A 22,492-nucleotide genomic window follows, 5' to 3' on the forward strand; every position below is an offset into this window, starting at 1 on the left:
AGATCATTAAAAAGACAGTAATGAAAGCATTCTCCATAAAAATAAAGACACCTCAGGCAGGTCCACCTCTACTTCTAGTCTAGGGGAAAAACGAGGTCAATCTTTTAAAAAATTATATAATTTTAAACTTTGCACTAAGTCAGCAGGGCCTTTTTCCCCCCACCACGAGTCAGGTTTTAGTATACTTGAAGGAAATTAAGTATATTGAAAAAGATACTGGCTTCTAACAATATACAGACATACTGCTGTATGGTATCAATATATTGATATATAACCTAGTAGAAGAGTAACAACACCACTGATCCTAAGTGATAATTAAGTGTCACCTTTCAAACTATTTCTGGGAGGAAAAACTTGGTTGCCCCTTTCCTCAAACGAGGATACAATTTTCCTCGAAAACAAGATACAAAATTAGAAATTCTAAAAGGTTCTGTTTGTTAACCTCCAAAAAATATGCAATCATCTTTTAAGGATAAAGAGCTAAATACAGGGGCACCTGGGTGGCTCGGTTGGTTAAGCGTTTGCCTTTGGCTTGGGTCATGATCCCAGGATCCTGGGTTCGAGCCCCACAATGGGCTCCCTGCTCTGCGGGGAGTCTGCTTCTCTCTCTCTCCCACTCCCCCCGCTTGTGTTCCCTCTCTTGTATTCCCTCTCTTGCTGTGTCTCTGTCAAATAAAAAAATAAAAAGAGCTAAATATAATTGTGCCTTGTCTAAAAGTGACACTGTTCATCAGAAATCTAGTGCTTCCTTTCTCTTCCCAAATCTTTGGAGATTTAATATATCTTGAGAGGACCAACCAACAATGGAAATTTAGGCCAACTAGAAATGCTTATGGAAATTCAGCACTGTTACTGAGGAAACATGCCTCTGAAGAATGAGGGTATAAAAACAGCTTCATTCCAAAAGGAAAATCTATCATTACAAAGGAAGCAGTCAGTCTCTTACATTCAAATCATGAGGATTAGTAATCATTGGTTCCTCTGGAACGAGACTTTTGACTCCAGACTCCAGCATTTATGTATATGTTTATTTATGCTTATAGGATGGCTACATGTGGCTCAAATAACTCACTGGTATATAAAAAATAAAAAGGGATTAAAAAATCCGAATTCTAGGGGCGCCTGGGTGGCTCAGTGGGTTAAGCCTCTGCCTTCAGCTCAGGTCATGATCTCAGGGTCCTGGGATCGAGCCCCGTATCGGGCTCTCTGCTTGGCAGGGAGCCTGCTTCCTCCCCTCTCTGGCTGCTGCTCTGCCTACTTGTAATCTCTCTCTCTCTCTCTCTCAATCTGTAAAAAAGAAAAAAATATTAAAAAAAATCCGAATTCTATTAAAGACTAGTAAAGTAATATGAAATGTCAAGTTTCAACCTAGTACTAAAAATAAAAAAAAAAGTACCTCTACGTAGACTGTAGAGCATCAGTTCTCAACCTTTTTTCTGACACAATGAATCCACGACATATTCCAACGAATAAATCCGTATTCTGACCAAGCTTTTCAAAAATGGGAAGGAAAATAAAATATTATGGAAACAGAGATGGGACGCAAATCTTCATGGCAGATCAGTGCCAGTCCCACGCGCCAGGTTATGACAGAGAACACTGGTGCAGATGACCCCAGGCCGCCAGCTTCAGCCCTCACCTCATTCTCTCACGCAAGAGTATTTACCAGAGCCCGAGTGAGTCAGTAACGATGGAATGCTAACCTGAAATTTTCTCTAATTCATCTTTAAAAAGTAAATCAATCACAAAACACAAATGCTTTGTATGAATAACAATGAACTTGTGGCACTCCCCAAAAAACAGGAGATTATTATTAGTGTGTTGGTTACCTGCTAACAATCCCTGTTCTAGGATGTTATTGAGGCTTTAGAAACTACAACCGTGTTTCTCAGAGTGTGGGACTTAGGTAAGGAATTTAAAACCTGTAGTTGAGAAATTTATTAAGTTGATAATGAGGAAACGAATTCCATCTACAGAAACCGGCCATCCTGGACATACCCAATTCTCAACCAGAAGCCTCTGCTGATCCCTCTCCTGTTTGTAAAATCTATACTGACCAAGGCTCTTTGAGATTACAAATAATCATTAGGGGTGTGGCACCCAAGGCGGGGTTCTCAAATCTGATGTGAAAAGCTGGAAGACTGGCTTGCAGACGGGACCGTCTTAAGGCATCAGGGGGGCTGTAGGTCAGAATGAGGTAAATGCTACAAGAAACAAACGTCTGAAGATGCCAGAATTCCAGACCAGGACAAACCGCCAATGCATTACACCACGGCACTGCCATCTAAACCCCTTTCCCTGAGTTTTCAGTTGGCTCTGAAGTTCTATCCTAGGAGAAGATCTGATTATATGACAGAAGTCAAAGAGAAACCAGTTTTATTTTACTGTTATGTAAGACAGAGACTGGCAATTTTTTTTTTTTTTTTTTACACAAAAGCCCAGATAGTAAATATTTTCAGTGTTACTGTCCCATGATCTGGTCTTGGTCTCTGGTATTTCTTTTTCCCTAGGACTCTTTAAAAATGTAAAGATTACTTTTAGCACGCTAGCCATATAAAATCGGGTGCTTGCCAAATGAGGCCTTAGCTTGTAGTCCCTTGATACAGAAGAAAAGCAAGTCTCAACTACTAACTCTACTTCTCTTTTTTTCAACTTTAAATAATGTCAGAATATGAATTAGAGGTTCAAAGGACTGTAAGGATGAGTGATCTAACTTTCCAAATGGGGAGCTCAAGGCTCAGGGGTCCCGAGTGACTTGCTTGTAACAGAAAGGTCAAACACTTGTCTCTCTTTTTTCTTCCATTTTTGGAATAAACTCAAATTTGAGGAGTTCCTTTAAAATAAAGAGTACTAGAGCTTTACTATATTCACAGCTTAAAGTACTTGCTTCACCAGATACTTTTTTTCACATTCTTTTATCATGTTCAAGAACTTCACCCTAAGAAACAAGAAAAACTTAGCATACTTTTAAACTAGTATTGAGATACCATGGGGCTTAAGGAGGCTTAGAATTATGTCCCCTATACTCAGTAAACTGGACAGGATGGCTTCTGAGTAGAAGCCTGAATAGGGCTGCTGGGTAGAAGTGCCCCCTTATATGACATTAATATTCAAAGCAAACAGACTTTGCTCCTTTCTCATTAAGACCCTCTAGAACACACTGAGCTACTAAGCAAACACTTCACAGAAACAGTCTAACCCTATCCATCTACATTTTTTTCCTATTACAGAAATATGGAATTAGGAATAGCACTTTAATGTCACTTCTCGGAGTTAATTTAAAAAATTATTTTCTTTTTCCTTCAAATGGTAAAACAGAAGCTTATTCTTTGTACCTGAGTTATTAGTTGTTTCCCACGGCATTTCTGATTAAAATCTGCTCTTATTATCAACGAAAAGATTCTCTAAACTAAAGCAGATATAGTCAGATATTCAAAATGAACCCTCCCTAAATTTAGTACTTGAATTTTAAACTATTTCACACCCCTAGACCAAAAGAAAAAAAATCTTTCATGGTCATTTCTGAATATAGTTTGAAATCCCTTGAATCTTTTAAAATACGCTTATACAACAACTGAATTTATAAAATACTATCACTGATAAACCATGTATCATCCAGGTTATTTAAGAAATGCCATCACAGGGGTGCCTGGCTGGCTCAGTCCGTGGAGTATGCGACTCTTGATCTCACGGGGCTATAAGTTCGAGCCCCACGTTGAGTGCAGAGATTACTTAAAATCTTAAAAAAAGAAAGAAAGAAAGAAAGAAATGCCATCACATATCAACTCCTAAAAGATCACAACTGCATCAAACACAGATTTGTGAAAATCTTCATTTTATTTATTTAAATTAATTTTTTTAAAGTAAATTCTACACCCAGTGTGGGGCTCAAACTCATGACCCTGAGGTCAGGAGTCACATGCTCTACTGAATGAGCCAGCCAGGCGTCCCTGAAAACTTTCATTTTAGGTATGAGGTCATGTGTTTTCTCTACATCATGTCCTCATGTTTCAGATAAGAGGAATTTGACTCCCTTAACACTAAAAATTAAGGATACCCTCCTCCATCATTAAAAAAGATTAAAGAAAAAAATCATTACTTCTCAATGATCCATAAGTGGCTCCTAAATCTTCCTTTTATTCTACTGTATTTGAAAACCCTTCTTCTTGAAGTTTCAACTTGAAGTCCTCTTTGATTCTCTCTAGCAATTCTGGTTTAAAAATAATGTCCAATGCCGTCATTGCCAGAGCCTTGGCAGTACGTAAAGTGTAGGACTGAGCTTCTTGTGAACCTAAAGGAGAAAATAAATGGAAAAACCTCCATATTTATTATAAATGACTGGTTTTCAGGTTAGCGCTTGGTATCAAAACTGCCTCTCCAAATGTCCACCCCAATACAGTATTCTCTGAGGTCACATTAGATAATGAAGTAACAGGCTAAACCACTACTACCACTAAACCAACTACTACCACAAAGAGAGCGTATGCCAACAGGGTCACTTCTAAGAATACTTACCTGCAGCTTCAGTGTATTGTTCTGTGTGATTCAAGGCATCAGTTCCAATGTAAAAATATGGATGAATCCCAGGAACCACAAAAGTAACATTTCCAAAATCAGTAGATCCTTGGAAAGATAAGACAAGCCATGAATTTCTAATTGTTAGTCCAATGAACACCAGACCATACTTACCCAATCTCTGCAGCACCTGACATGACTTGCCACTCCTTTCCTACTAGAAATTCTCTACTCCTTTGGCCTCCATGACTTGATTCTCTTGATTGTCCGGCTTTCTGTCTCCTCTAAATTGCCTCCTCTGCCTGTCTCCTAAGTGCTGGTCATCCCTAGGGAGTCATCTTTGGGTTCCTTCTCTGTGTACTTGGGTGACCCCCCAAACTCCTGTGTTTTCAATCACCTTTCAGATACTGACAACTTCTCTCTCTCCAACCTAGACATCTTTGGGAGGTTCTGGATTCAATAGGCTACTGAACAGCTCCCCTTAGAAGTCCCAAAAGCACCTCAAACTTAACATACTAATAATATGTACCAACTTACCATACCCCAACCTGCTTCCCTTATCTCAATAAAGGACATCAACCCCCATTTCTATGGCCAAGTCCTTTTGAGTCCACTTCATCAACATCTATTACTGTATTTTAGGAGAACATCTCTAACATGCAAACATATTAGTAATGATGCTTTTAAAAGGCACAAAATCTAAAATAATCCCCAGTATACTTATAACTACTTAAATTCTAATAGTTAAATTAAATTCTAAAATTTAATTTAAATTCTTAAATTCTAAACAACTATTAGTAAACAACTGTAATAGTCACACCTCAAAAACTTGAATGCTCCCTTATAACTTGCTGGCCTGCCTACTGATGACTGAAAATGAATCAAAATTCTAGTTGTCCTGTAAGGAGCTTACTCAAAAATTAGAACTCAGCAAACTTAAACACTAGAAGTATTTAGAATACAAAAGAAAAAGTGTGCTGGCTATTTCTAAAACAAATCTGCTCATTTGACACTTTATATTCACTGAAGAGTTCATTAGTTCCTTTCCCGTAACCATTAACTTTGTGAAAAATATCAAATATTTTAAAAATTATATATTAAACAAATTAAATGTTTTAAAATATTAAATATTAAAAACAAGAGCAATAAACCCTATCTCCAAAGCTGCTAAACAAAACCGTTTAGCCAAAAATGGTATTTTCCTTCCTCAAACAGCACAATATAATTACCTGAAAAGCCATTCAGCATTGCGTCTTCTGAAATAAATTCTATTCCCAGTTTTTTTCCATTTTCAATATAAGCTTTCCACAGGCTCTTATTGGGAAGAACATTGTAATAATCATGGGCCCCACCTTTTATTTCTACCTAATAAAAAATTATAAAACAAATTTAGAAATAAAAAACTCATTCACTATCTAATTTTCAAACCAGCAAGAGGTTTAAGGACACACTTTCCCTTCCAGATATAAACTCTCTCAAATATTTTACCTTCAAAAAATATGTATTTTCTACAATGAGACTTCCCTAGGACCCTATCTCCTTTATGTGATCTATGTATCAAACCACATAATGTCACCTCGCTCTACTGGCCCATGAGTCTCAACTTCAGTAACTTCAGTAGGGTGCAGGGGGAGCCCAAGAATCTCCATTTTAACCAGCACCCCCAAGTAATTCTGTTGCAGGTGGTCCAAAAACCAGGCACTGAGAAACACTGCTCTAGGCTGTAGCCTCTACAAGAAAAAATTCAGCTTTATTCATATCCAAAATACAAGCTGACATTGCCGCCACTGCCTGAAAGGTTTAAAGGTACCCTGGGAGAAAGACAGAAGGTTCCCAATGCAGAAGGGTTGACTATGGTCTTCACTTATTATTGATTCATTTTTTAAAAAAGATTTTATTTATTTATTTCACAGACAGATCACAAGTAGGCAGAGAGGCAGGCAGAGGGAGGAGGAAGCAGGCTCCCTGCCGAGCAGACAGCCTGATGCGGGGCTCGATCCCAGCACCCTGGGACCATGACCTGAGCCCAAGGCAGAGGCTTTAACCCACTGAGCTACCCAGGCACCCCTATTTATTCATTTTTTAAAGTAATCTCTACACCTAACATGGGGCTTGAACTCACAACCCCAAGATCAAGAGCTGCATGCTCTACCGACTGAGCCAGCCAGGCGCCCCCAGGCCTCACTTACTAATTTCAGTATTTCAGGGTATGAAAATTTATAAGCAGTTTATGGGTGGCCAGTTATGAGGATTTACAGATTTTGTTTTGATTAAATCCAAATGGGTAACAGTTCCTCAAACTAAAGGTAATACCAGTAACACTAGTAAAAGCCAATTATAAAATGGCAGGGTGGGCATTTCTTCTATTCTTAGCAATATCTAAGTTAGAAATAATGACAACCTGGTCATATAAGTCAGCCAATATATAAAAAATTATTAAGAGACTATCTAAAATATAGATTAAAATCTAAAAACAATGAGCCTCATCCTAAGGGAATATTCCCCTTGTGATACTAGCTAATGATAACAGTTCATGCATTTATTCTATAAATATTATTATAATTATAAATAAATAAGGGATGAATGATTAATTTTTTCCTCTCTGGACATTTATACTGCCTGAGAATCACTGCTACTGTGAGATACCATTCACGAGCTGAATAAATCACATATCTCCAGTCTAATGAGAGCAGAAAAAATAAATTAGTAAGGATGAGAGTTAGGCCCTAACTCTTAACAAACATCTAATTTAATTCTCACAGGAACCTGAAGATAGATTATATTATCTCCATTTTTCAAGAGAAAACAGAGGCCTAAACAGATGAAATAATAAGACCGTAATAAGGTTTCTCAAAGTTACAAAATCAGTAGGCTGAGAGGCACCTATTCCAGATCTTGGCTCTCTGACTGGAACCCGAGGCCCTCCCAGGGCAAGATGATGTCATTCTCAAGCTTCCCATTCTACTGTATGCCCTGTATGATTAGTACATAAATGTCACTGATTTCATGGTTCAAAGGAACAAACTTTCCTCACTAACTTCTGCATCTATTTTAACTTTCCAGGAAGCCATAAGTATTTATATCATTACTACACATACCTGTAATTTTGCAAAAATAGCTTTTGCTGATTTTGCCCTAAAGTTCCCTTTATAGGCACTATCTGAATAATTCTGAAAACATAGCTGCCAAAAAAGGAAGGCTATAACTTGCAAAAAGCAGGGACTCGAGTTCAGCCCTATGAAGAGTTATTCCAAGAACAGTGTAATAAGAGAACTGTGGTCCTTCCTACAAGGACACTGAGTAAAACGAGTAAGAATTAAAGACATTCACATCAGCTCTTCAGTCAACTGATTTTACATACTCAAAACATTGCCAAATGAAAAAGGGGCAAGATAGATTCTAATCTAACTTTTTAAACAAAAGATTCATTTAATTCATTTTAGAGAGCGACCTCATGTGTGTGTATACCTGTGAGGTGGGGGAGGGGCAGAACGCATCTCAAGCAGATGCTTAGCTGAGTGCAGAGCCCCATGGGGCTCAATCTCATGACCCTGAGATCATGACGTGAGCTGAAATCAAGAGTCCGACACGTAACTAACTGAGCCACCAAGGCGCCCCGGGTTCTAATCTAACTTGGTAATATTCTAACTAAACAACCCCAGCCCACATATGTACCTCTGATTATAACTTAGATTAACTCTTAAAAGTTCTTACTGTACACCCAGTAGCCAAAGCTGCAGCTCTGAAGCAATCTTCTGCCTTTTTGGTCAAAACTGGAAGTTCTTTCATTGAGGGTGCACGGAAGTAATAGATTAATTCGGAATAAGAGGGAATGATATTGGGTTTTACACCACCATTTTTTATTATGCCTATAAAAAGAACCAAATTACTGAAATTGAGCTTGGAGACCACTTCTTTAGGTTAAAATATACCTATTAAGTTTTCAGTCAGTACTTACACGAAGAAAAACAATTTAAATTCACTAGCTTCACAGATTTACCAATCAAAGATTTTGACATGTTGTACAAAAGTTTCTATACACACAGTAAAGTAATACTTTCTAGCTAATAGGGAAAAAATTGTCTCTGTGTACTTTATTCTAAGGAATTGATATAATGTTAAGAAATTATGTTGCATGATTATAAAGCTATTAAAAACTTCTATAACTGTCCAGCCTTCTGAAAGAGAACTTTATTTCAGTAGGTTTCTTTACAGTTGTATATTTTGAGAAACTTTTGACCTAAGGGGAAAAATAAGTGGTATAACGTTCTACAATTACCCTTGTACTTCCCGAATCCAGTGAATATTTTAAATGGCATACAAATTATGGGAACATAATTTTTATGCCAGCAAGAAACCAAAGCAGGTCAAAGATCATTAAGCACTATTAACTGTCAAAACAAATGCATTTATTTGGAACTACAATGAGAAGGAAGATTTATCCATTCAAAGTAAAACTAGAATATAAGTACAAAGTCTAAATTTATATGACCCGCTTTCAAAAATATTATTTCTACATATTTCTCTTAAAAAACTAAGAAAATTGGCAAAAGTGCAATTATAAACTAACTTCAGCCTACAACAAAATCAGGTAAAGATCAGATATTAAAGTATAACAATATCCCAAATCATAAGAAAATAAACTTAAAAATAAACTCGTACCTTCAAGATAGTATTTTATTATTGTTGTTACATTAAGGTAATAAAAGATGTTACTCAGGATTAACAGCACTTCACAAAATAAAATCAGTACCCCTAACTTTTTTTAAAATTGAGGAAATGATCTGTTAGCATTAAAAGACAGTGAGGATAACTGGAAAATCAAGATTCAACTTTCAAATACCCAGAGAAAGCATGTATGTCCTCACATAAAACCAATTATTTCTATCTCAAAATGACCATTCAATTTAGGCATAAATACTCTTAACTGTCTTCTTACCCAATATACACAAACGTCCTAGGATTCTGTCTCATGAATTTCTGAAAATGTTTAAGAAGTTTGGAGTCTTCATATGAAGTACAGAAAATGTTTCCAATTTTTAAAACTCACATACTAATTACACTGCACTGAACTATATTAAGCACCATCTATCACACACAACATCTGACATCCGTACCATGGACTCTCCAGGTTGGTTTCATCTGCTGTCTCAACACAGACAGATTGTTGTAGGCGAGAACGGCAGCATCTAATGCATTTAATCCTTCCCAGGGATATGCAGCGGCATGGGAGGCTTTTCCATAGTACTTTATGGTCATGCTAGGAAATAAAACATCATTTGGAATTACTCTTTTCAAAATTGCTAAAAAAAAATCCAGGCACTGTAATTAGAATTACCCAACAAGTATTCAGAATTCATTCAGACTGCTGGAATTTTCATTTGCAAATCATTTGTAGGAACAACACAACAATTTATGCACCTTAGTTATAGCTTACTGTTACGTAATACAGAGACTGACATGAAGATGGCATTCCTCCCAAAAGAGAGAAAAAGACATCTTTGCTCAGTCGACCTCCGGTACAAATTAAATCTGTATACAATTCAAGTCAAACAAACATGCAATTCTGGATTAGATGCTGCAGTTACAAAAAAGGGGGCTCCTGTCTCCTTCTACACTGCATTGTGGTAACTCTGTATCAAAGGTCTGCAAAGCTCAGCTCATTCTGTCTTAAGGGTGGGAGAAGGTAAGGGAAAACAGAAATAGGTGAGAGGCAGAGGCACTGGCAGAGATCTCTAACCTCTAAAGTTCTCCAGACATGTTCACCTATGCACTACCCCTAAAATTAAAGTGGAAAGATTCTTCCTACTACCACAGCACCAGCTCCTGGGGATAAGAATGAAGATACCAGAACCATTAAAATGGTCATCCCCTGAAAACAAGGCCTCATAAGATGCTGAGATGTAAGATCACTGAGTACAAGTGAGAAACTCCGCTGGAATGGTTCGGCTATTAATCCCTAGCTACCAACAGAGGAGAATATGTGGTTTTCCAGAAACAGCTGAGTAGTGGCTCCTTGAGACTGGCCCATAAAGGGGACCATTAACTACTGTGATTGTAAGTTCTGGTGTACAAAATTCAAACCACTTCAATGATCCATGCTCGCAAGTACCAAAGAAGGGAGCTCTTCCATGTAGAGAGAAATAAATAAAATGCCACACCAGACAAATCAGCAAAGTATCTACTGGCAAATTCCACTAAAACCCACAGCTGGTTAGTTTCTGTATCTTCTCTCAGAAACATAATTCACCCTCTTTGCAAAGAACTCAAATTACAATCAATAAACTAGAGAAGTGTGCTTTCTTCCCAGCTCTAATAAAGCTGCCTCTTACATACCTAGTCAGTTGCAAGGATAACCCCATATTAAAGAATAGATATTTTCCAGAAAACAGACTGCTCAGTTTAAAGTAGAATATGTGTTAGGACGCCTGGGTGGCTCCATCTGTTAAGCGTCCAACTCCTGGGTTAGGTTCTGGTCGTGATCTCACTCATGGGATCGAGCTCCACTTCCTGCTTTGTGCTCAGTGTGGAGTCTGCTTCGGATTCTTTCTGCCCCTCCCTCTGTCCCTTCCCACTTGTGTTCTCTCTCTCTCTCTCAAATAAATAAAGCTTAAAAAAGATATGTGTCAACACATTCTGTTTGCTATTTTGATGCTTTTCAGGTACTACTTTAATAGTCCCATTATGAATACCACATTTAATCTCAATTAGAAGAGGATTACCAAATGTTTATTCAAAGGAAATCAAGTAAGGCATCACATCATCATTTTTCAATTCACGTTTTAAATGTATAAATATGGATAAATGTATAAAAAAATTTTTTTAAAGATTTTATTTATCCATTTGTCAGAGAGAGAGAGAGTGCGCACAAGGGAGAGCACAAGCAGGGGGAGGGGCAGAAGGAGAAGCAGACTCCCAGCCAAGCAAGGAGCCCAACAGGGGACTCAATCCCAGGACCGTGGAATCATGACCTGAGCCGAAGGCAGATGCTTAACCAACTGAGCCACCCAGATGCACCTAAATATGGAGTTTTAGTCTCCAGCTAGGACACGCAAACATCTTAACAGTCTGTTTTCCACAAGTTGTTTCAACTTGATCACTCACTCATGTTCTGCCACATCAGGTAGGTAAGCAGCATTCTCTTGGGATGGGTGGGCCATGAAAACAACATCAAGATTTTTAAAAGCCCCTGCTTCAATTAAATCAATTTTGCCACCACCATCTTCTTCTGCAGGGGTTCCCAGGACGATTACCTAGAAGGAGATACCTGTGTCAGAGCAAAACAACAACAAAAAATCTTCGGAGGAAAAATATCAAACTGATTCCTTTGCATATGTATTCACAACCTACATTCAAACTATGTGGAGGAAGGTTTTCTTCTGATACTTCAATAATGCAGGGGGCATAAATCTACGGTGTTAAATAAACCACAAATTCTAATACATTGTTATACTAATTAAATGCCAAGTATGCACTAAAGTTACAAAAGGAAACTTTTCCTAATTTTATAACTCAATTTTATAAAACTAATGGCAAAGATGAAAAAAAGATAAATACTATCTACTGAGCTCCTCCAAATTCTTTAGGACTTGTCTATTAAAGCTGCTTCTTGACTAAGTCTTCTAGTAAGAGATATAATTATTCATAAGCCTTTTTATTATTTTTATTTTATTTTATTATTATAACGATTCATAAACTGGTAAAGAACTTTCTGATTACTTACTAGGTGTCCTCACAACAACCCTGTGAGGTAGGTGAGTGATGTGTGTCATCATTTCAGAGATGATGGTTTTGAGGCAAGGAGTGAAGTGTTTTGCCCCAGAACACAGAGCAAGTCTCCAGGCAGAGCAGGGATTAGATGTCCTGATCTCAGGCCTGAACTCTGGTTCCTTACTGAGATACCTCATTAAAAGGTCTTAACTCATTAAACTTTTATGAAGAGCATTAAATAAACCTTAATGCCACAGTTAGAAACAGCCAACTATTACACAAACTTACTAATTCGATTCCACCAGTTCAACCAGGCAGACTTATTGGTCACCAAACACCTAATTAAACAAAAGAGAACTTTACAGAATAAACATTTTACTTTGATATTTAAGCTTAACTTCTTCAAACAATTTTTAAAAACAAAGAAAAATTATCCATAAACAACTAATACACTTTCAAGGTCATGTATAGGAATACAATGAAACAGGCTGGAAAAAGTCTTTGCTTGTTAAGGAATCAACGTAAACTTCATTTTCACAGAGGAAAGATAACCTTGCTAAAACGATGCATTACTCTTCAAAAGTGTACATTTCCCAAAGCTGAACCTTCTTTGTGAGTCTATAAAGCACTCAAACTCTTAAATTAACCTACTTTTTACTCCGAACCCTTGACTCCTTAAATCTGATGACTTCTCAAGTTACATTTTGCTGACTCCCCTGAATCTTGCATAAACCTCCTTAAAGTTAAATCTCTTCAGTGTTTCATGCAATGCCAAAGGACACGGCCCCCCCACCCAGCAAAACAAAAACCTACCCAGCTGCAAAACCAAGCCCCCAGAAGCAGAAAAGAGAAGGCAGCTAAAGAGAATAAGCCACAAAAGATGAAACAGTTAAGATAAAAGAAAAGTTACTGACACTGGGAAAAAAAATGGGCTACAGAATACGAAAAGAAAACCTCGGTCTTGCCCTTAAGCGGAATGGAGACGACTGTATCTTAGCTCACAGAATGTAGGATATACCATCTGAAAAAACACAGTAACACAAGATTAAACTCGCCCTGTAATAGACATAAACGGCATTTCCCCCACTTAAAGGAGAAATATCTTAAAATCATGAAATATTAAAATTTAAGGATGAACTCACCCGGGCAGCAAATGTTCATTCACTTCCCCACTCTTTGTGGGGAGGTTTGGTAGTTCTAATGACTGAAAACTTTCTATCCAAATACCAATGATTCGAATCACAACAGCTCCTATAACTGCCACGGAGAAAAAGATGTTTTGGAGCCTAAGAAAGAGAGACTATAGGTTTCCCTACAGTACTTCCTTCCAGAGACTACACAACCTTGTCAGCAAATTGCAGTTACCTCTGCTACCAAAAATAAATCACAGCGACAACCAGGCTCGGTTCTAAGTTCTCTCCTTAAGGTGTCTGTCTACTCAATCGTTTACAACTACATAAAGAGAAAACAAAACAAAAGTCTGAAAAATGTCTATGGGCCGACAACTTGAGAACGACTGACTTTTTTATCCAAGGGTTCTGCCTTCTGGCAAAGGCGAGGTCGGGACACCGAGGGGACGGGTGCGCACGGGAAGCGCCGGGGCCTGCGATCCCCGGGTCCGGCCCGGCCTGGGCAGAGGCGCTGGAAGTCCCAAGCCAGGGCCCCACCTCACCTTCACCGGCGGAGGCGGTCCGGGGAGGCTCTCCAGGGCCCCCTTCACGCCCAGTGCGGCCGCCGCCCCGACCTCGGCGATCAGGTTGTGGCCGCAGGCGTGCCCGATGCCGGGCAGCGCGTCGTACTCGCAGAGGAAGCCTAGCTGCAGCGGCCGCGGCGTCGCGCCGGCCCCCGGCGGCCCCCACTCGGCGCGGAAGGCCGTGGCCAGGTGGTAGTGCGGCTGCACCGTCCACGAGGCGGCCGGAGGCTCGCACTCGAAGAAGCGGGTCAGCACGCCGTGGGCCCGGTGCTCCTCGTAGGCCAGCTCGGGCTCGCTCCAGATCGCGCGGCTCAGGGCCCCCAGGCGCTCGGCCGCCTCGTCAATGCGCTCCGCGGCGCGCAGCTTCAGCAGCTCCAGCTCGGAGACGCCGGCGCGGGCGCCCCCGTCCACGGGCCGCTCCTCTCCGGGTCTCATGGGGCCCACCGCCGGTGATCTGAGAGCACACCGCTAGACTGTCCGCTCGCTTGCTCCCTCCTAGCTGCCCACCGCTTGCCTGCACCCTGGGGCGTCCGGGAGTATCCGACCTGGGCTAACTAGTCCGCCCAGCAGCTCCCGGGAGCACCGCCCCGGAGCCCCGAGGCCCCGCCTCCAGAGCCTCGCCCGGTACAAGATCCGCCCCTTCTGCGCGCCTTCCGCGAGTGCCAGCGGGAGGGGGTGGGGAATGATGAGTGCTCCCAGCGGAGGGCACTGGAAAGTAGCGGTGTAGAGGGACTCGTCTCTCTTCCGTCTCGTTGACTGTGCTTACAGTGAACTATGCTTTAAGGTCATTATCACTTTTCTGCTGCTGCTTATTTCCCACAGCAGCAAAAGTGAGGACGGTTTTATTGGTTAACTGGCGTCAGGCACAGGACCAAGTGGAACATGGTCCTTGAAAAACGCCACCTTCCTTTTTAGAACAGTAAAGAAAAATTATACAAGGTTTTTAGTTCATAAAACTAGAGGTCAGTATAAAAGTGCTATACGGAGAACACTGATCTATAGACTCCATGTTCTTAAAGTGTACTGTGCTGCCCTCACTTTCTTCTTCTTGAGGTTGCTGTATTCTCTTAAAAGGTGCAACTACTCGGGGTGCCTGGGTGGCTCAGTGGGTTAAGTCAATGCCTTCAGCTAGGGTCATGCTCCCAGGGTCCTGGGATCCAGCCTTACATCGAGCCCCACAGCGGGCTCTCTGCCTGCCTCTCTGCCGGCTTGTGATCTCTGTCAAATCAATCAATCAATCAATCAATCAATCTAAAAAACAAAAAACAAAAACAAAACCCTGCAACTACTCTGTGTACTTTTCTCGTAAGAGTGACACTTGTGTCTAGAACAGCACCTGGAGTATAGTAAGGACTGGATATGTATTCACTACTATGGTCTATTTGAGTAGAGTAGAACTAAGGATTTAAAATGACGGTATTTATTTAAAGCCCATACTGAAGAGTTAATAAAAAGATTTATGGTCGTAAATATTCATACCGTTTTGTTGACTTAGGTGTTTAATTTGAACAGTAACAGCTATGAAAGAGAACATATGACCAGTTTCATTTGTAACTGTAACTGATGGCGAACTCGAGTAACAGGATGTATGCAGCTGCTGTGCACAATGTAACTGGGTTGTAAATTACCCCAGCGAAGACATTCAAGATGCTGTGCTCTTGTTTTCCTCCAGAATAAAGCACAAAGTCTGAGGGAAAAAACCGAACTGTTGTTGGTGCTATTCTAAGGTGTTTTGTGTATTGAAAGCTTCTATCAGCTTTTCATACTCCACAATCCTTTCCCTTAATTTGTCACAGTTAAGTTAAATGGGACACCATATATTCATGTAATTAGAGAAATGCATTTTTAAAAGATTTAATCTATTCTAGAGAAGTGTGGGGTTTGAAAATAAGTCTAATGGCGGCTGGATACACGAAGACTTTCTGTTACTGTTATAACTGTTTCATGTGCTAACAATCCCAGAGCAAATGTCATATTTGAACTCAGAAAAATACTGTAATTCTCCTTAACACCCCAACTAAATCTCAGCCTGAAGGTGACAAATGTGGCAGTAAATTCCTGGGCCCCCTTATCTATACTAAGTAAATCATGCCCTTGTATATTTCTGACAAAAATCCCACCTTTATTTATAAAATACAACGTTATTGCTTTATGTGAGCAAAACCAATATGGGATGTTTGTAGAGCATTTACCCCGTGGCAAGCACTTAACATGTATCGAGTGTTTTCCATGTACTAACTTATTTAATCCTCATAACAACCTAGGAGGTTGCTAATGTCATTATTTATCTTTACAGATGCAGTGTCCAAGATGACACAGCTGGTAAATAGTGGACCCAGGATGGAACAGAAGCCAGTCCGACTTCCCGTGGCTTGCTTTCAGCCACCATGCTTTATTGCTTATGTAACAGACATCCAAATTCATAAATGCATCGGTAGCTTGTCTATTTCCATCAGAACCCATTAACAATCACTTATTTTGAATAAATATACTGCAGCAACTCTGCCTGTTGACATAAGTAGAACCCATGTTTGCTGGTTCTTACCAGACAGCTATAAACAGCAACAGAGAAGGCATACATATAAATTTTATATTTAAGCTGTTCATATGGCTTGTCATGAATTAACAAAGCTGTCACTTAAGGTAGAGGAACAATAGATCTATTTCAAGTTGTTCTGTTTGCCTGCACATACATGCTGTTTATCTCGGGTTTCCTTTGTGGATGTCCTATATTTCTCACTCATGGTGCTTGTACCCTTTTATTTAATAAATGATGATAATTTGTTCAATGCGTATCTTCCCCAGTAGTGCTGGGGGGAAAAGGAATAAAATGTGCTAAAATGATTTCATCCATAGAGAGAGTGCAGATATTTCACCAAAAACTAAATACAACTTAGAGTAAAACCTTAAAAATTAATTAAAAAGAGAATTATTTGCAAAAGTGCATAGGATTCTTGCTGACTCTCTTTTCATTTTAACAATATTTGGAATCTGAACATTCTTCTCTGGAACCAAACCGTGGCCCTGGCTGATTGGGGCTACCACTGGCAGCGTGCAGACTAGGCAAACTACAGTGCTGCTCTAGAATGTTCGTTGCTCACAACATCGCCTCAACCACCCCCCTCTGTTCCCCTACCTCAAATAATTATAGACATCTCCAGAGAACTCTCTAGTTGATATAAACCTGCAACTTGAACAAGACTGTGTATTAAGAAATCACTTCTGGGCTAAGATGTTGAAAAAACTGGCTGTCATTTTGGCAGAAAGCGGTGAGCTAAGAATTCAGCAGAAAGGTGAATTTTGATTGAAGGTGAAGGAACACGGAGGAACCGTGTACACATTGTTAAAGAAATAAACCTTTATCCAGACACTGGGTAACTACTGGATGTTAAGCAGCAGGGGAGAGGTCAAACTAGATTTTTGTTCTGGAAGAACAATTGAGGAGCACATGGAAGGAAAATTGAAAACCGACTTCAGTCTGACACAAACTAACTTGTTCCTGCCACATCCGGGGATTCAGGAAACATTCCACAGGCAGAAGGCTAATGGATGGTGAAGTCATTAAACAAAATAGGGGTAACATGAGCATAAGGGACAAGCTGATAGGTATGGGTTAGACGTGTCAAGAGAAGGTGGTGGAAGCGTGCCCCCCCCACCCCAAGAGAATAGCAACAGCATTAAGGAAAGTGCATTTCTATGCGTCTACTATGCACAATGGTTATAACCGGAGGAGAATCAGACTACCCAGGGAGTGAATGACTACAGCGTGAAAAAATGAAGCGGAGGAAGAAATTCTGGAAAACAAAAACAAAGGGAAAAAGCACAAATGTCCCACAGAATCTTGCTTCTGTTGGGTAAGGCTCTATTACAACTTGTTTTTAAGTTCTGTGTACATTTCTTCAAATGGCCCACGAGGTCAGGCAGCTATTTCAGAACGCAGAACATCCTGGTACATACAGTTATTTGAGGCTCCCTTTGGCTTCCATCTCTCCTGGCAGTGAGATTAGCTGCTCTGCTGACCATGACCGTTCCTGGAAATGAGGACAGTGAGGTTCCCAGAGGAGGCTTCTCCTTTGCCCCAATTCCCTAGGGCATGTGTAGTCCAACACCGGGAGACATGGCCTGGCTTGTGCTGGATGGGAACACTTCTCTCCTAAGGTTATGGTGCAGAAAAATGGAGAGAATTTTTATTGCTCCCCTACCCTCATTGGTAAAACATTTAATAGAGCTTGGACCCAACCCAATGCTTGACGGTCCTTCTCAAGATTCCTCTCTCCAGCCATGTGCGTAAGTTGGCTATGTGCATACCATGGTTAGTAATTACCTATTTTAAAGATTCACTTCTCAAACATCTTGGTCATCTTGGTGTTCATTATTTTAAAGTCACTAGCAGGAATGGATGGTGAAAATGGTCATAGAGCACTTAAAATATTCAAGATGTTTTATAAAAGATGTGGTAATGAAGAGTCATTAATAAATAAAAACTGTGTGGTCTAAGTATTAATAAATAATATCTAGCAATTAGAAGCATGCTGGTAGATGAAGCAGGCAGCAAACTAAACATTTCCAATAAAACCGATTAAGAGAAAACAATTACAATGTTCCCAAAGGTCTTCTGCATAAAACCCCTTTCCCTTTCTCTTTTGCTACAAGGTATGAGACCAAAATAAGGAAAGAAGAGACCCTGGGGGAAAACTTTGGCTGATCAGAAGAAATAGGAAAGCCAAGTTAAGTCTTTCTTACTAGTTAATATTTCAAAGTATTGACTGTTTGTTAACGGGGCACCAAATAAGCCTCTTACAATTGGTCAAGTTGAAACCAGAGCAAAACTAGAAGATTCAATGGCTGGACAAAGGTGGTCAGAGGTACAAAGTTATGCAAAGGGTAGTTTCAGTTATGCAAGATAACTAAATCATAGAGATCTGCTATACATCATCATGCTAATAGCTGACAATATTAAAACTTTGGTAAGAAAATACACCTCATGTTAAGTATTCTTATCTCACACACACACACACACACACACACACAATCAAGAGGGCAGGGGGAAACTTTTGGAGGTGATGGATGTGTTTATGCAATAGAGTGTGTGGTTTCATGGGTATATTACTAATATCCAAAATCATCAAGTTGGGGCGCCTAAGTGGCAAAGTGGGTTAAAGCCTCTTCCTTTGGCTCAGGTCATAATCCCAGGGTCCTGGGATCACCCTCCCCCTCCCACACACACCTCTCGCATGGGACTTTCTGCTCAGCAGGGAGCCTGCTTCCTTCTCTTTCTCTGCCTACTTGTGATCTCTGTCTGTCAAATAAATAAATAAAATCTTTTTAAAAAACACAAAATCATCAAGTTATATACGTTAAATATGTGTGGCATTTTGTCTGTAAACCATACTTTAATAAAGTGGTTTATTAAAAAGAAAAAAAAGAAGGAAGTGCTTACAAGAATCTGAAAACCTTCAAAAAGATGCACAGATTTCTCCCACAGTCTGGTGCTTTCCAAGCTAAAAGGTTTTGTGGGACTCTAATCAACTCTAGGAATTGTTCCTAGCTTAGCTTAAGTGACGGAATAATTTAAATATTAGTGGCTATGGCAACAAATTGTGGTTAATTTTACATTTTTAAAACATGCCCCTAAGTTGGGTATCTTGTGCTAATGTAGCAATAAGGGACAGGGATCTCGTCCTGGCCCCGACACTCATCTGTCTCCTCCGGCAGCCCAGGTTCTCACCTATGAAATGAAATTGGACTCAGTTATGTGTAAGGCCCACTCTAGAATAAAGACAGCTCAAGGATCCCAACTTCTAATCATCCTGCTTATCTGCTTCAATAAAATAATTTATTTTTAAAGCACAGTTTGATAGTAAGACATGCTTTCCACTTTGCTTTAGTTGATCACAGAGCGAGAGAAGAAAGAGTGTAGTACACTCTAGATTCTGGTTGTTTCTTCCCAGCCCCATTTTTCTTTTGCTCTTCTATTTTCTTTTTAAATGTCCCATTCCTTATTTCTGATTTTTTAAAAAAGATTTTATTTATTTATTTGACAGACAGAACACAAGTAGGCAGAGAGGCAGAGGGAGAGGGAGAAACAGTCTCTCCGCTGAGCAGGGAGCCCGATGCTGGGCTCGATCCCAGGACCCTGGGATCATGACCCAAGCAGAAGGCAGATGCTTAACCGACTGAGCCACCCAGGCGCCACTTTATTTCTGATTTTTAAATATAAATACATATAAAAGTTTACTCATCCATGAAATGGGAACAATGGTACCTCTACAGGTAGACTATGTGTGAATTAAATGAACTCAGTAGTAGATCTACTTAGTGAGTAGATCTCACAGGTAGGCTGTGTGAGAATTAAATGAACTCAGTGTAATGTAAACACTGGACCAGTGGCTGGCATGTGTCCTGTAGGAACTCAAAAACATTAGCAGATATCATTGGGATTATTAGAATTACAGTTTTTACACATTCACACTAAAAATTAGAAAAGTCAGCAAAACACAGAAATAATAAAAATTATTTGTAATTTATGACCCCATCACTGTGATTATTGCTATGGAGTAGTAACAATTAACACAGCGAAGCATGTGCTTCCAGACTCCTCTCTGTCTCTCTCCCTACGGATGCAGGTATGTTCACGTATCATCTGTTTGCGGCTGGGCCCCCTTTGTGGCTCCCATGTGTGTTTTTTTTCATCTTTAGGCCAGACCAATTTATTAAATTCCAGTGCAAATCACTGATGATGATGACAGTTTTTCCTGAACGCTTTGAAAGGAGATAAAGACCGCATTCCATCATACCCTTCAGGGGAACAGTTCTTCGGAATGTTTCAGCATTTCTCTTTCCCTCCAAGTCCCTCTCTGGCTGGTGGCACCTCACATCTCCCCTCCTGCATACCACTTCCTCCACAGCCAACCCAGCTGCCTCTGGTGCCCCTGCTCACAACGCTCCCCAAAGCACGCAGGGTTCTACTGAGAACCCTCCAATCAGGGAGTTTTGGACAAATGTCAACTACCTGTTGACTGTTTAGGGGTGAGTCAGGTCTCTGTGTACAAGGGAGAGGATGACCTTAAGTTTAATCATTATCTTTCAAATCAGGAGAGAGAAAAGAAAAAGAACTTGGCAAATCTAAGTGGTTGGGCATCCATGCACTGATTCTCTGACCCTCCCAAGTGGTCTGCTTGGTCACCATTGGCTCAGCAACACATACCCCAAAGAGTTCTGGGATGAAGGTCCATCCCAGTCCCAGGATGACCTTGATGGCACTTGGGTCCCTTCAACATGTCCTTTGGATCTCTCAACCCAAGGAAAGCTTTCTTCTTGCCTCTCTCCATCTCTAAAAGTCTGAGTCTATGGTATGCTTTAAATGAAAATAATAGATATTGCAAGACCCCAGTCTCTTTTGGGATTCTTGAAATGCTGTGAGCATCTGTAATTTTGTGATGAGTTAAAGCCTCATCAAATTACTTGGGCTGTGATGTTTCAACTGGAAATAGTCGCCTCTGTTCCAAACTGATACTGTAATGCTCTCCAAGGTGAACCCGATGCTCTCACATCAGCCCTTGACAATCTGCTGACCCAGAATTTTATATAATGTGCTGTCTTTTTATACTGATGTTGTGCAGATACCTTACTATTTTAGTCTGCTCGGGCTGCCGTAACAAAATACTGGAGACTAGATAGCTTGAACAATAGAAATTTATTGTCACACAGTTCTGGAGACTAGGAGTCCAAGATCAAATTGCCATCAAGATTGCTATAGTGAGGGCGCCTGGGTGGCTCAGTGGTTTAAGCCGCTGCCTTCGGCTCAAGTCGTGATCTCAGGGTCCTGGGATCGAGTCCCACGTCGGGCTCTCTGCACTGAAGAGAGCCTGCTTCCCTCTCACTCTCTCTGCCTGCCTCTCTGCCTACTTGTGATCTCTCTCTGTCAAAATTAATAAATAAAATCTTTAAAAAAAAAAAAAAAAGATTGCTATAGTGAGGCCTCTCTTCCTGGCTTGCAGATAGGCATTTTCTCACTGTGTCCTCAAATGGCCGTTCCCCTGCGATTGCACGGGGGTGGAAAGATGGTAGGGGAAGAGAGAGGCGCAGGGGTGGAGGGGTGGGGGAGACTTCTGGTGTCTCTTCTTATAAGCACACCAATCTTATTAGATTAAAGCCTCACTCTTATGACCTTATTTAAACTTAATTATTCTCTAAAGGCCCCATCTCCAAATACATACATAATCTGCAATTATGAGGACATGTAATCTGGATCTCTCACGTTGCTTCGAAAACTTTAAAACCCAGATATGACTATAATATTCAACATCAGAATTTAGCACAGAACCGGGACACCTGGGGGGCTCAGTTGGTTGAGCGACCCACTCTTGAATTTCAGCTGAGGTCATGATCTCAGGGTCATGGGGTCAAGCTTTGTATTAGGCTCCACACTGGGCATGGAGCCTACTCGGCATTCTCTCTTTCTCTCTCTCCCCTTCTGCCCAGTCCCTCTGTAGCACGCACACTCTCTATCTCTCAAAAAAATTTAAAATTTAAAAAATTTTAAAAAAGAATTTAGCACAGAACCAAATTAAT

General features: G+C 40.2%; 1 protein-coding gene across 2 annotated transcripts; it reads right to left on the reverse strand.

The window, feature by feature from the left end:
• Positions 1 to 1,234: 1,234 nt before the first annotated feature.
• On the reverse strand, positions 1,235 to 14,479 carry PM20D2 (peptidase M20 domain containing 2). 2 transcript variants are annotated; one of them, XM_046004877.1, is made up of 8 exons: positions 13,898 to 14,479; positions 11,620 to 11,768; positions 9,633 to 9,775; positions 8,230 to 8,384; positions 5,745 to 5,880; positions 4,516 to 4,623; positions 4,100 to 4,291; positions 1,235 to 1,491 (listed from the first exon to the last, which is right to left on the reverse strand). In XM_046004877.1, the coding sequence occupies exons 1-7, from the start codon at positions 14,351 to 14,353 to the stop codon at positions 4,137 to 4,139; spliced, it is 1,302 nt and encodes a 433-aa protein (XP_045860833.1). In that variant the 5' UTR covers positions 14,354 to 14,479; the 3' UTR covers positions 1,235 to 1,491; positions 4,100 to 4,136. The 2 variants fall into 2 exon arrangements, with proteins under 2 accessions (XP_045860833.1, XP_045860832.1); XM_046004876.1 differs by lacking the exon at positions 1,235 to 1,491 and adding an exon at positions 2,362 to 3,739.
• Between the last annotated feature and the right edge of the window lie 8,013 nt (positions 14,480 to 22,492).

This window comes from Meles meles, chromosome 5, assembly GCF_922984935.1.
Source record: "Meles meles chromosome 5, mMelMel3.1 paternal haplotype, whole genome shotgun sequence".
In the NCBI taxonomy this organism is placed as follows: domain Eukaryota; kingdom Metazoa; phylum Chordata; class Mammalia; order Carnivora; family Mustelidae; genus Meles; species Meles meles.

Bases quoted from the DNA above. Each gene is read 5' to 3' on its own strand.
- PM20D2 (XM_046004877.1), bottom strand. From the start codon at position 14,353: ATGAGACCCGGAGAGGAGCGGCCCGTGGACGGGGGCGCCCGCGCCGGC. The intron at 11,769-13,897 runs GTGAGGTGGGGC...ATCTCCTTCTAG, and splicing joins GACCGCCTCCGCCGGTGAAG to GTAATCGTCCTGGGAACCCC. The intron at 5,881-8,229 runs GTAAGAACTTTT...ATTTTTTATTAG, and splicing joins CTTTGGCTACTGGGTGTACA to GTAGAAATAAAAGGTGGGGC.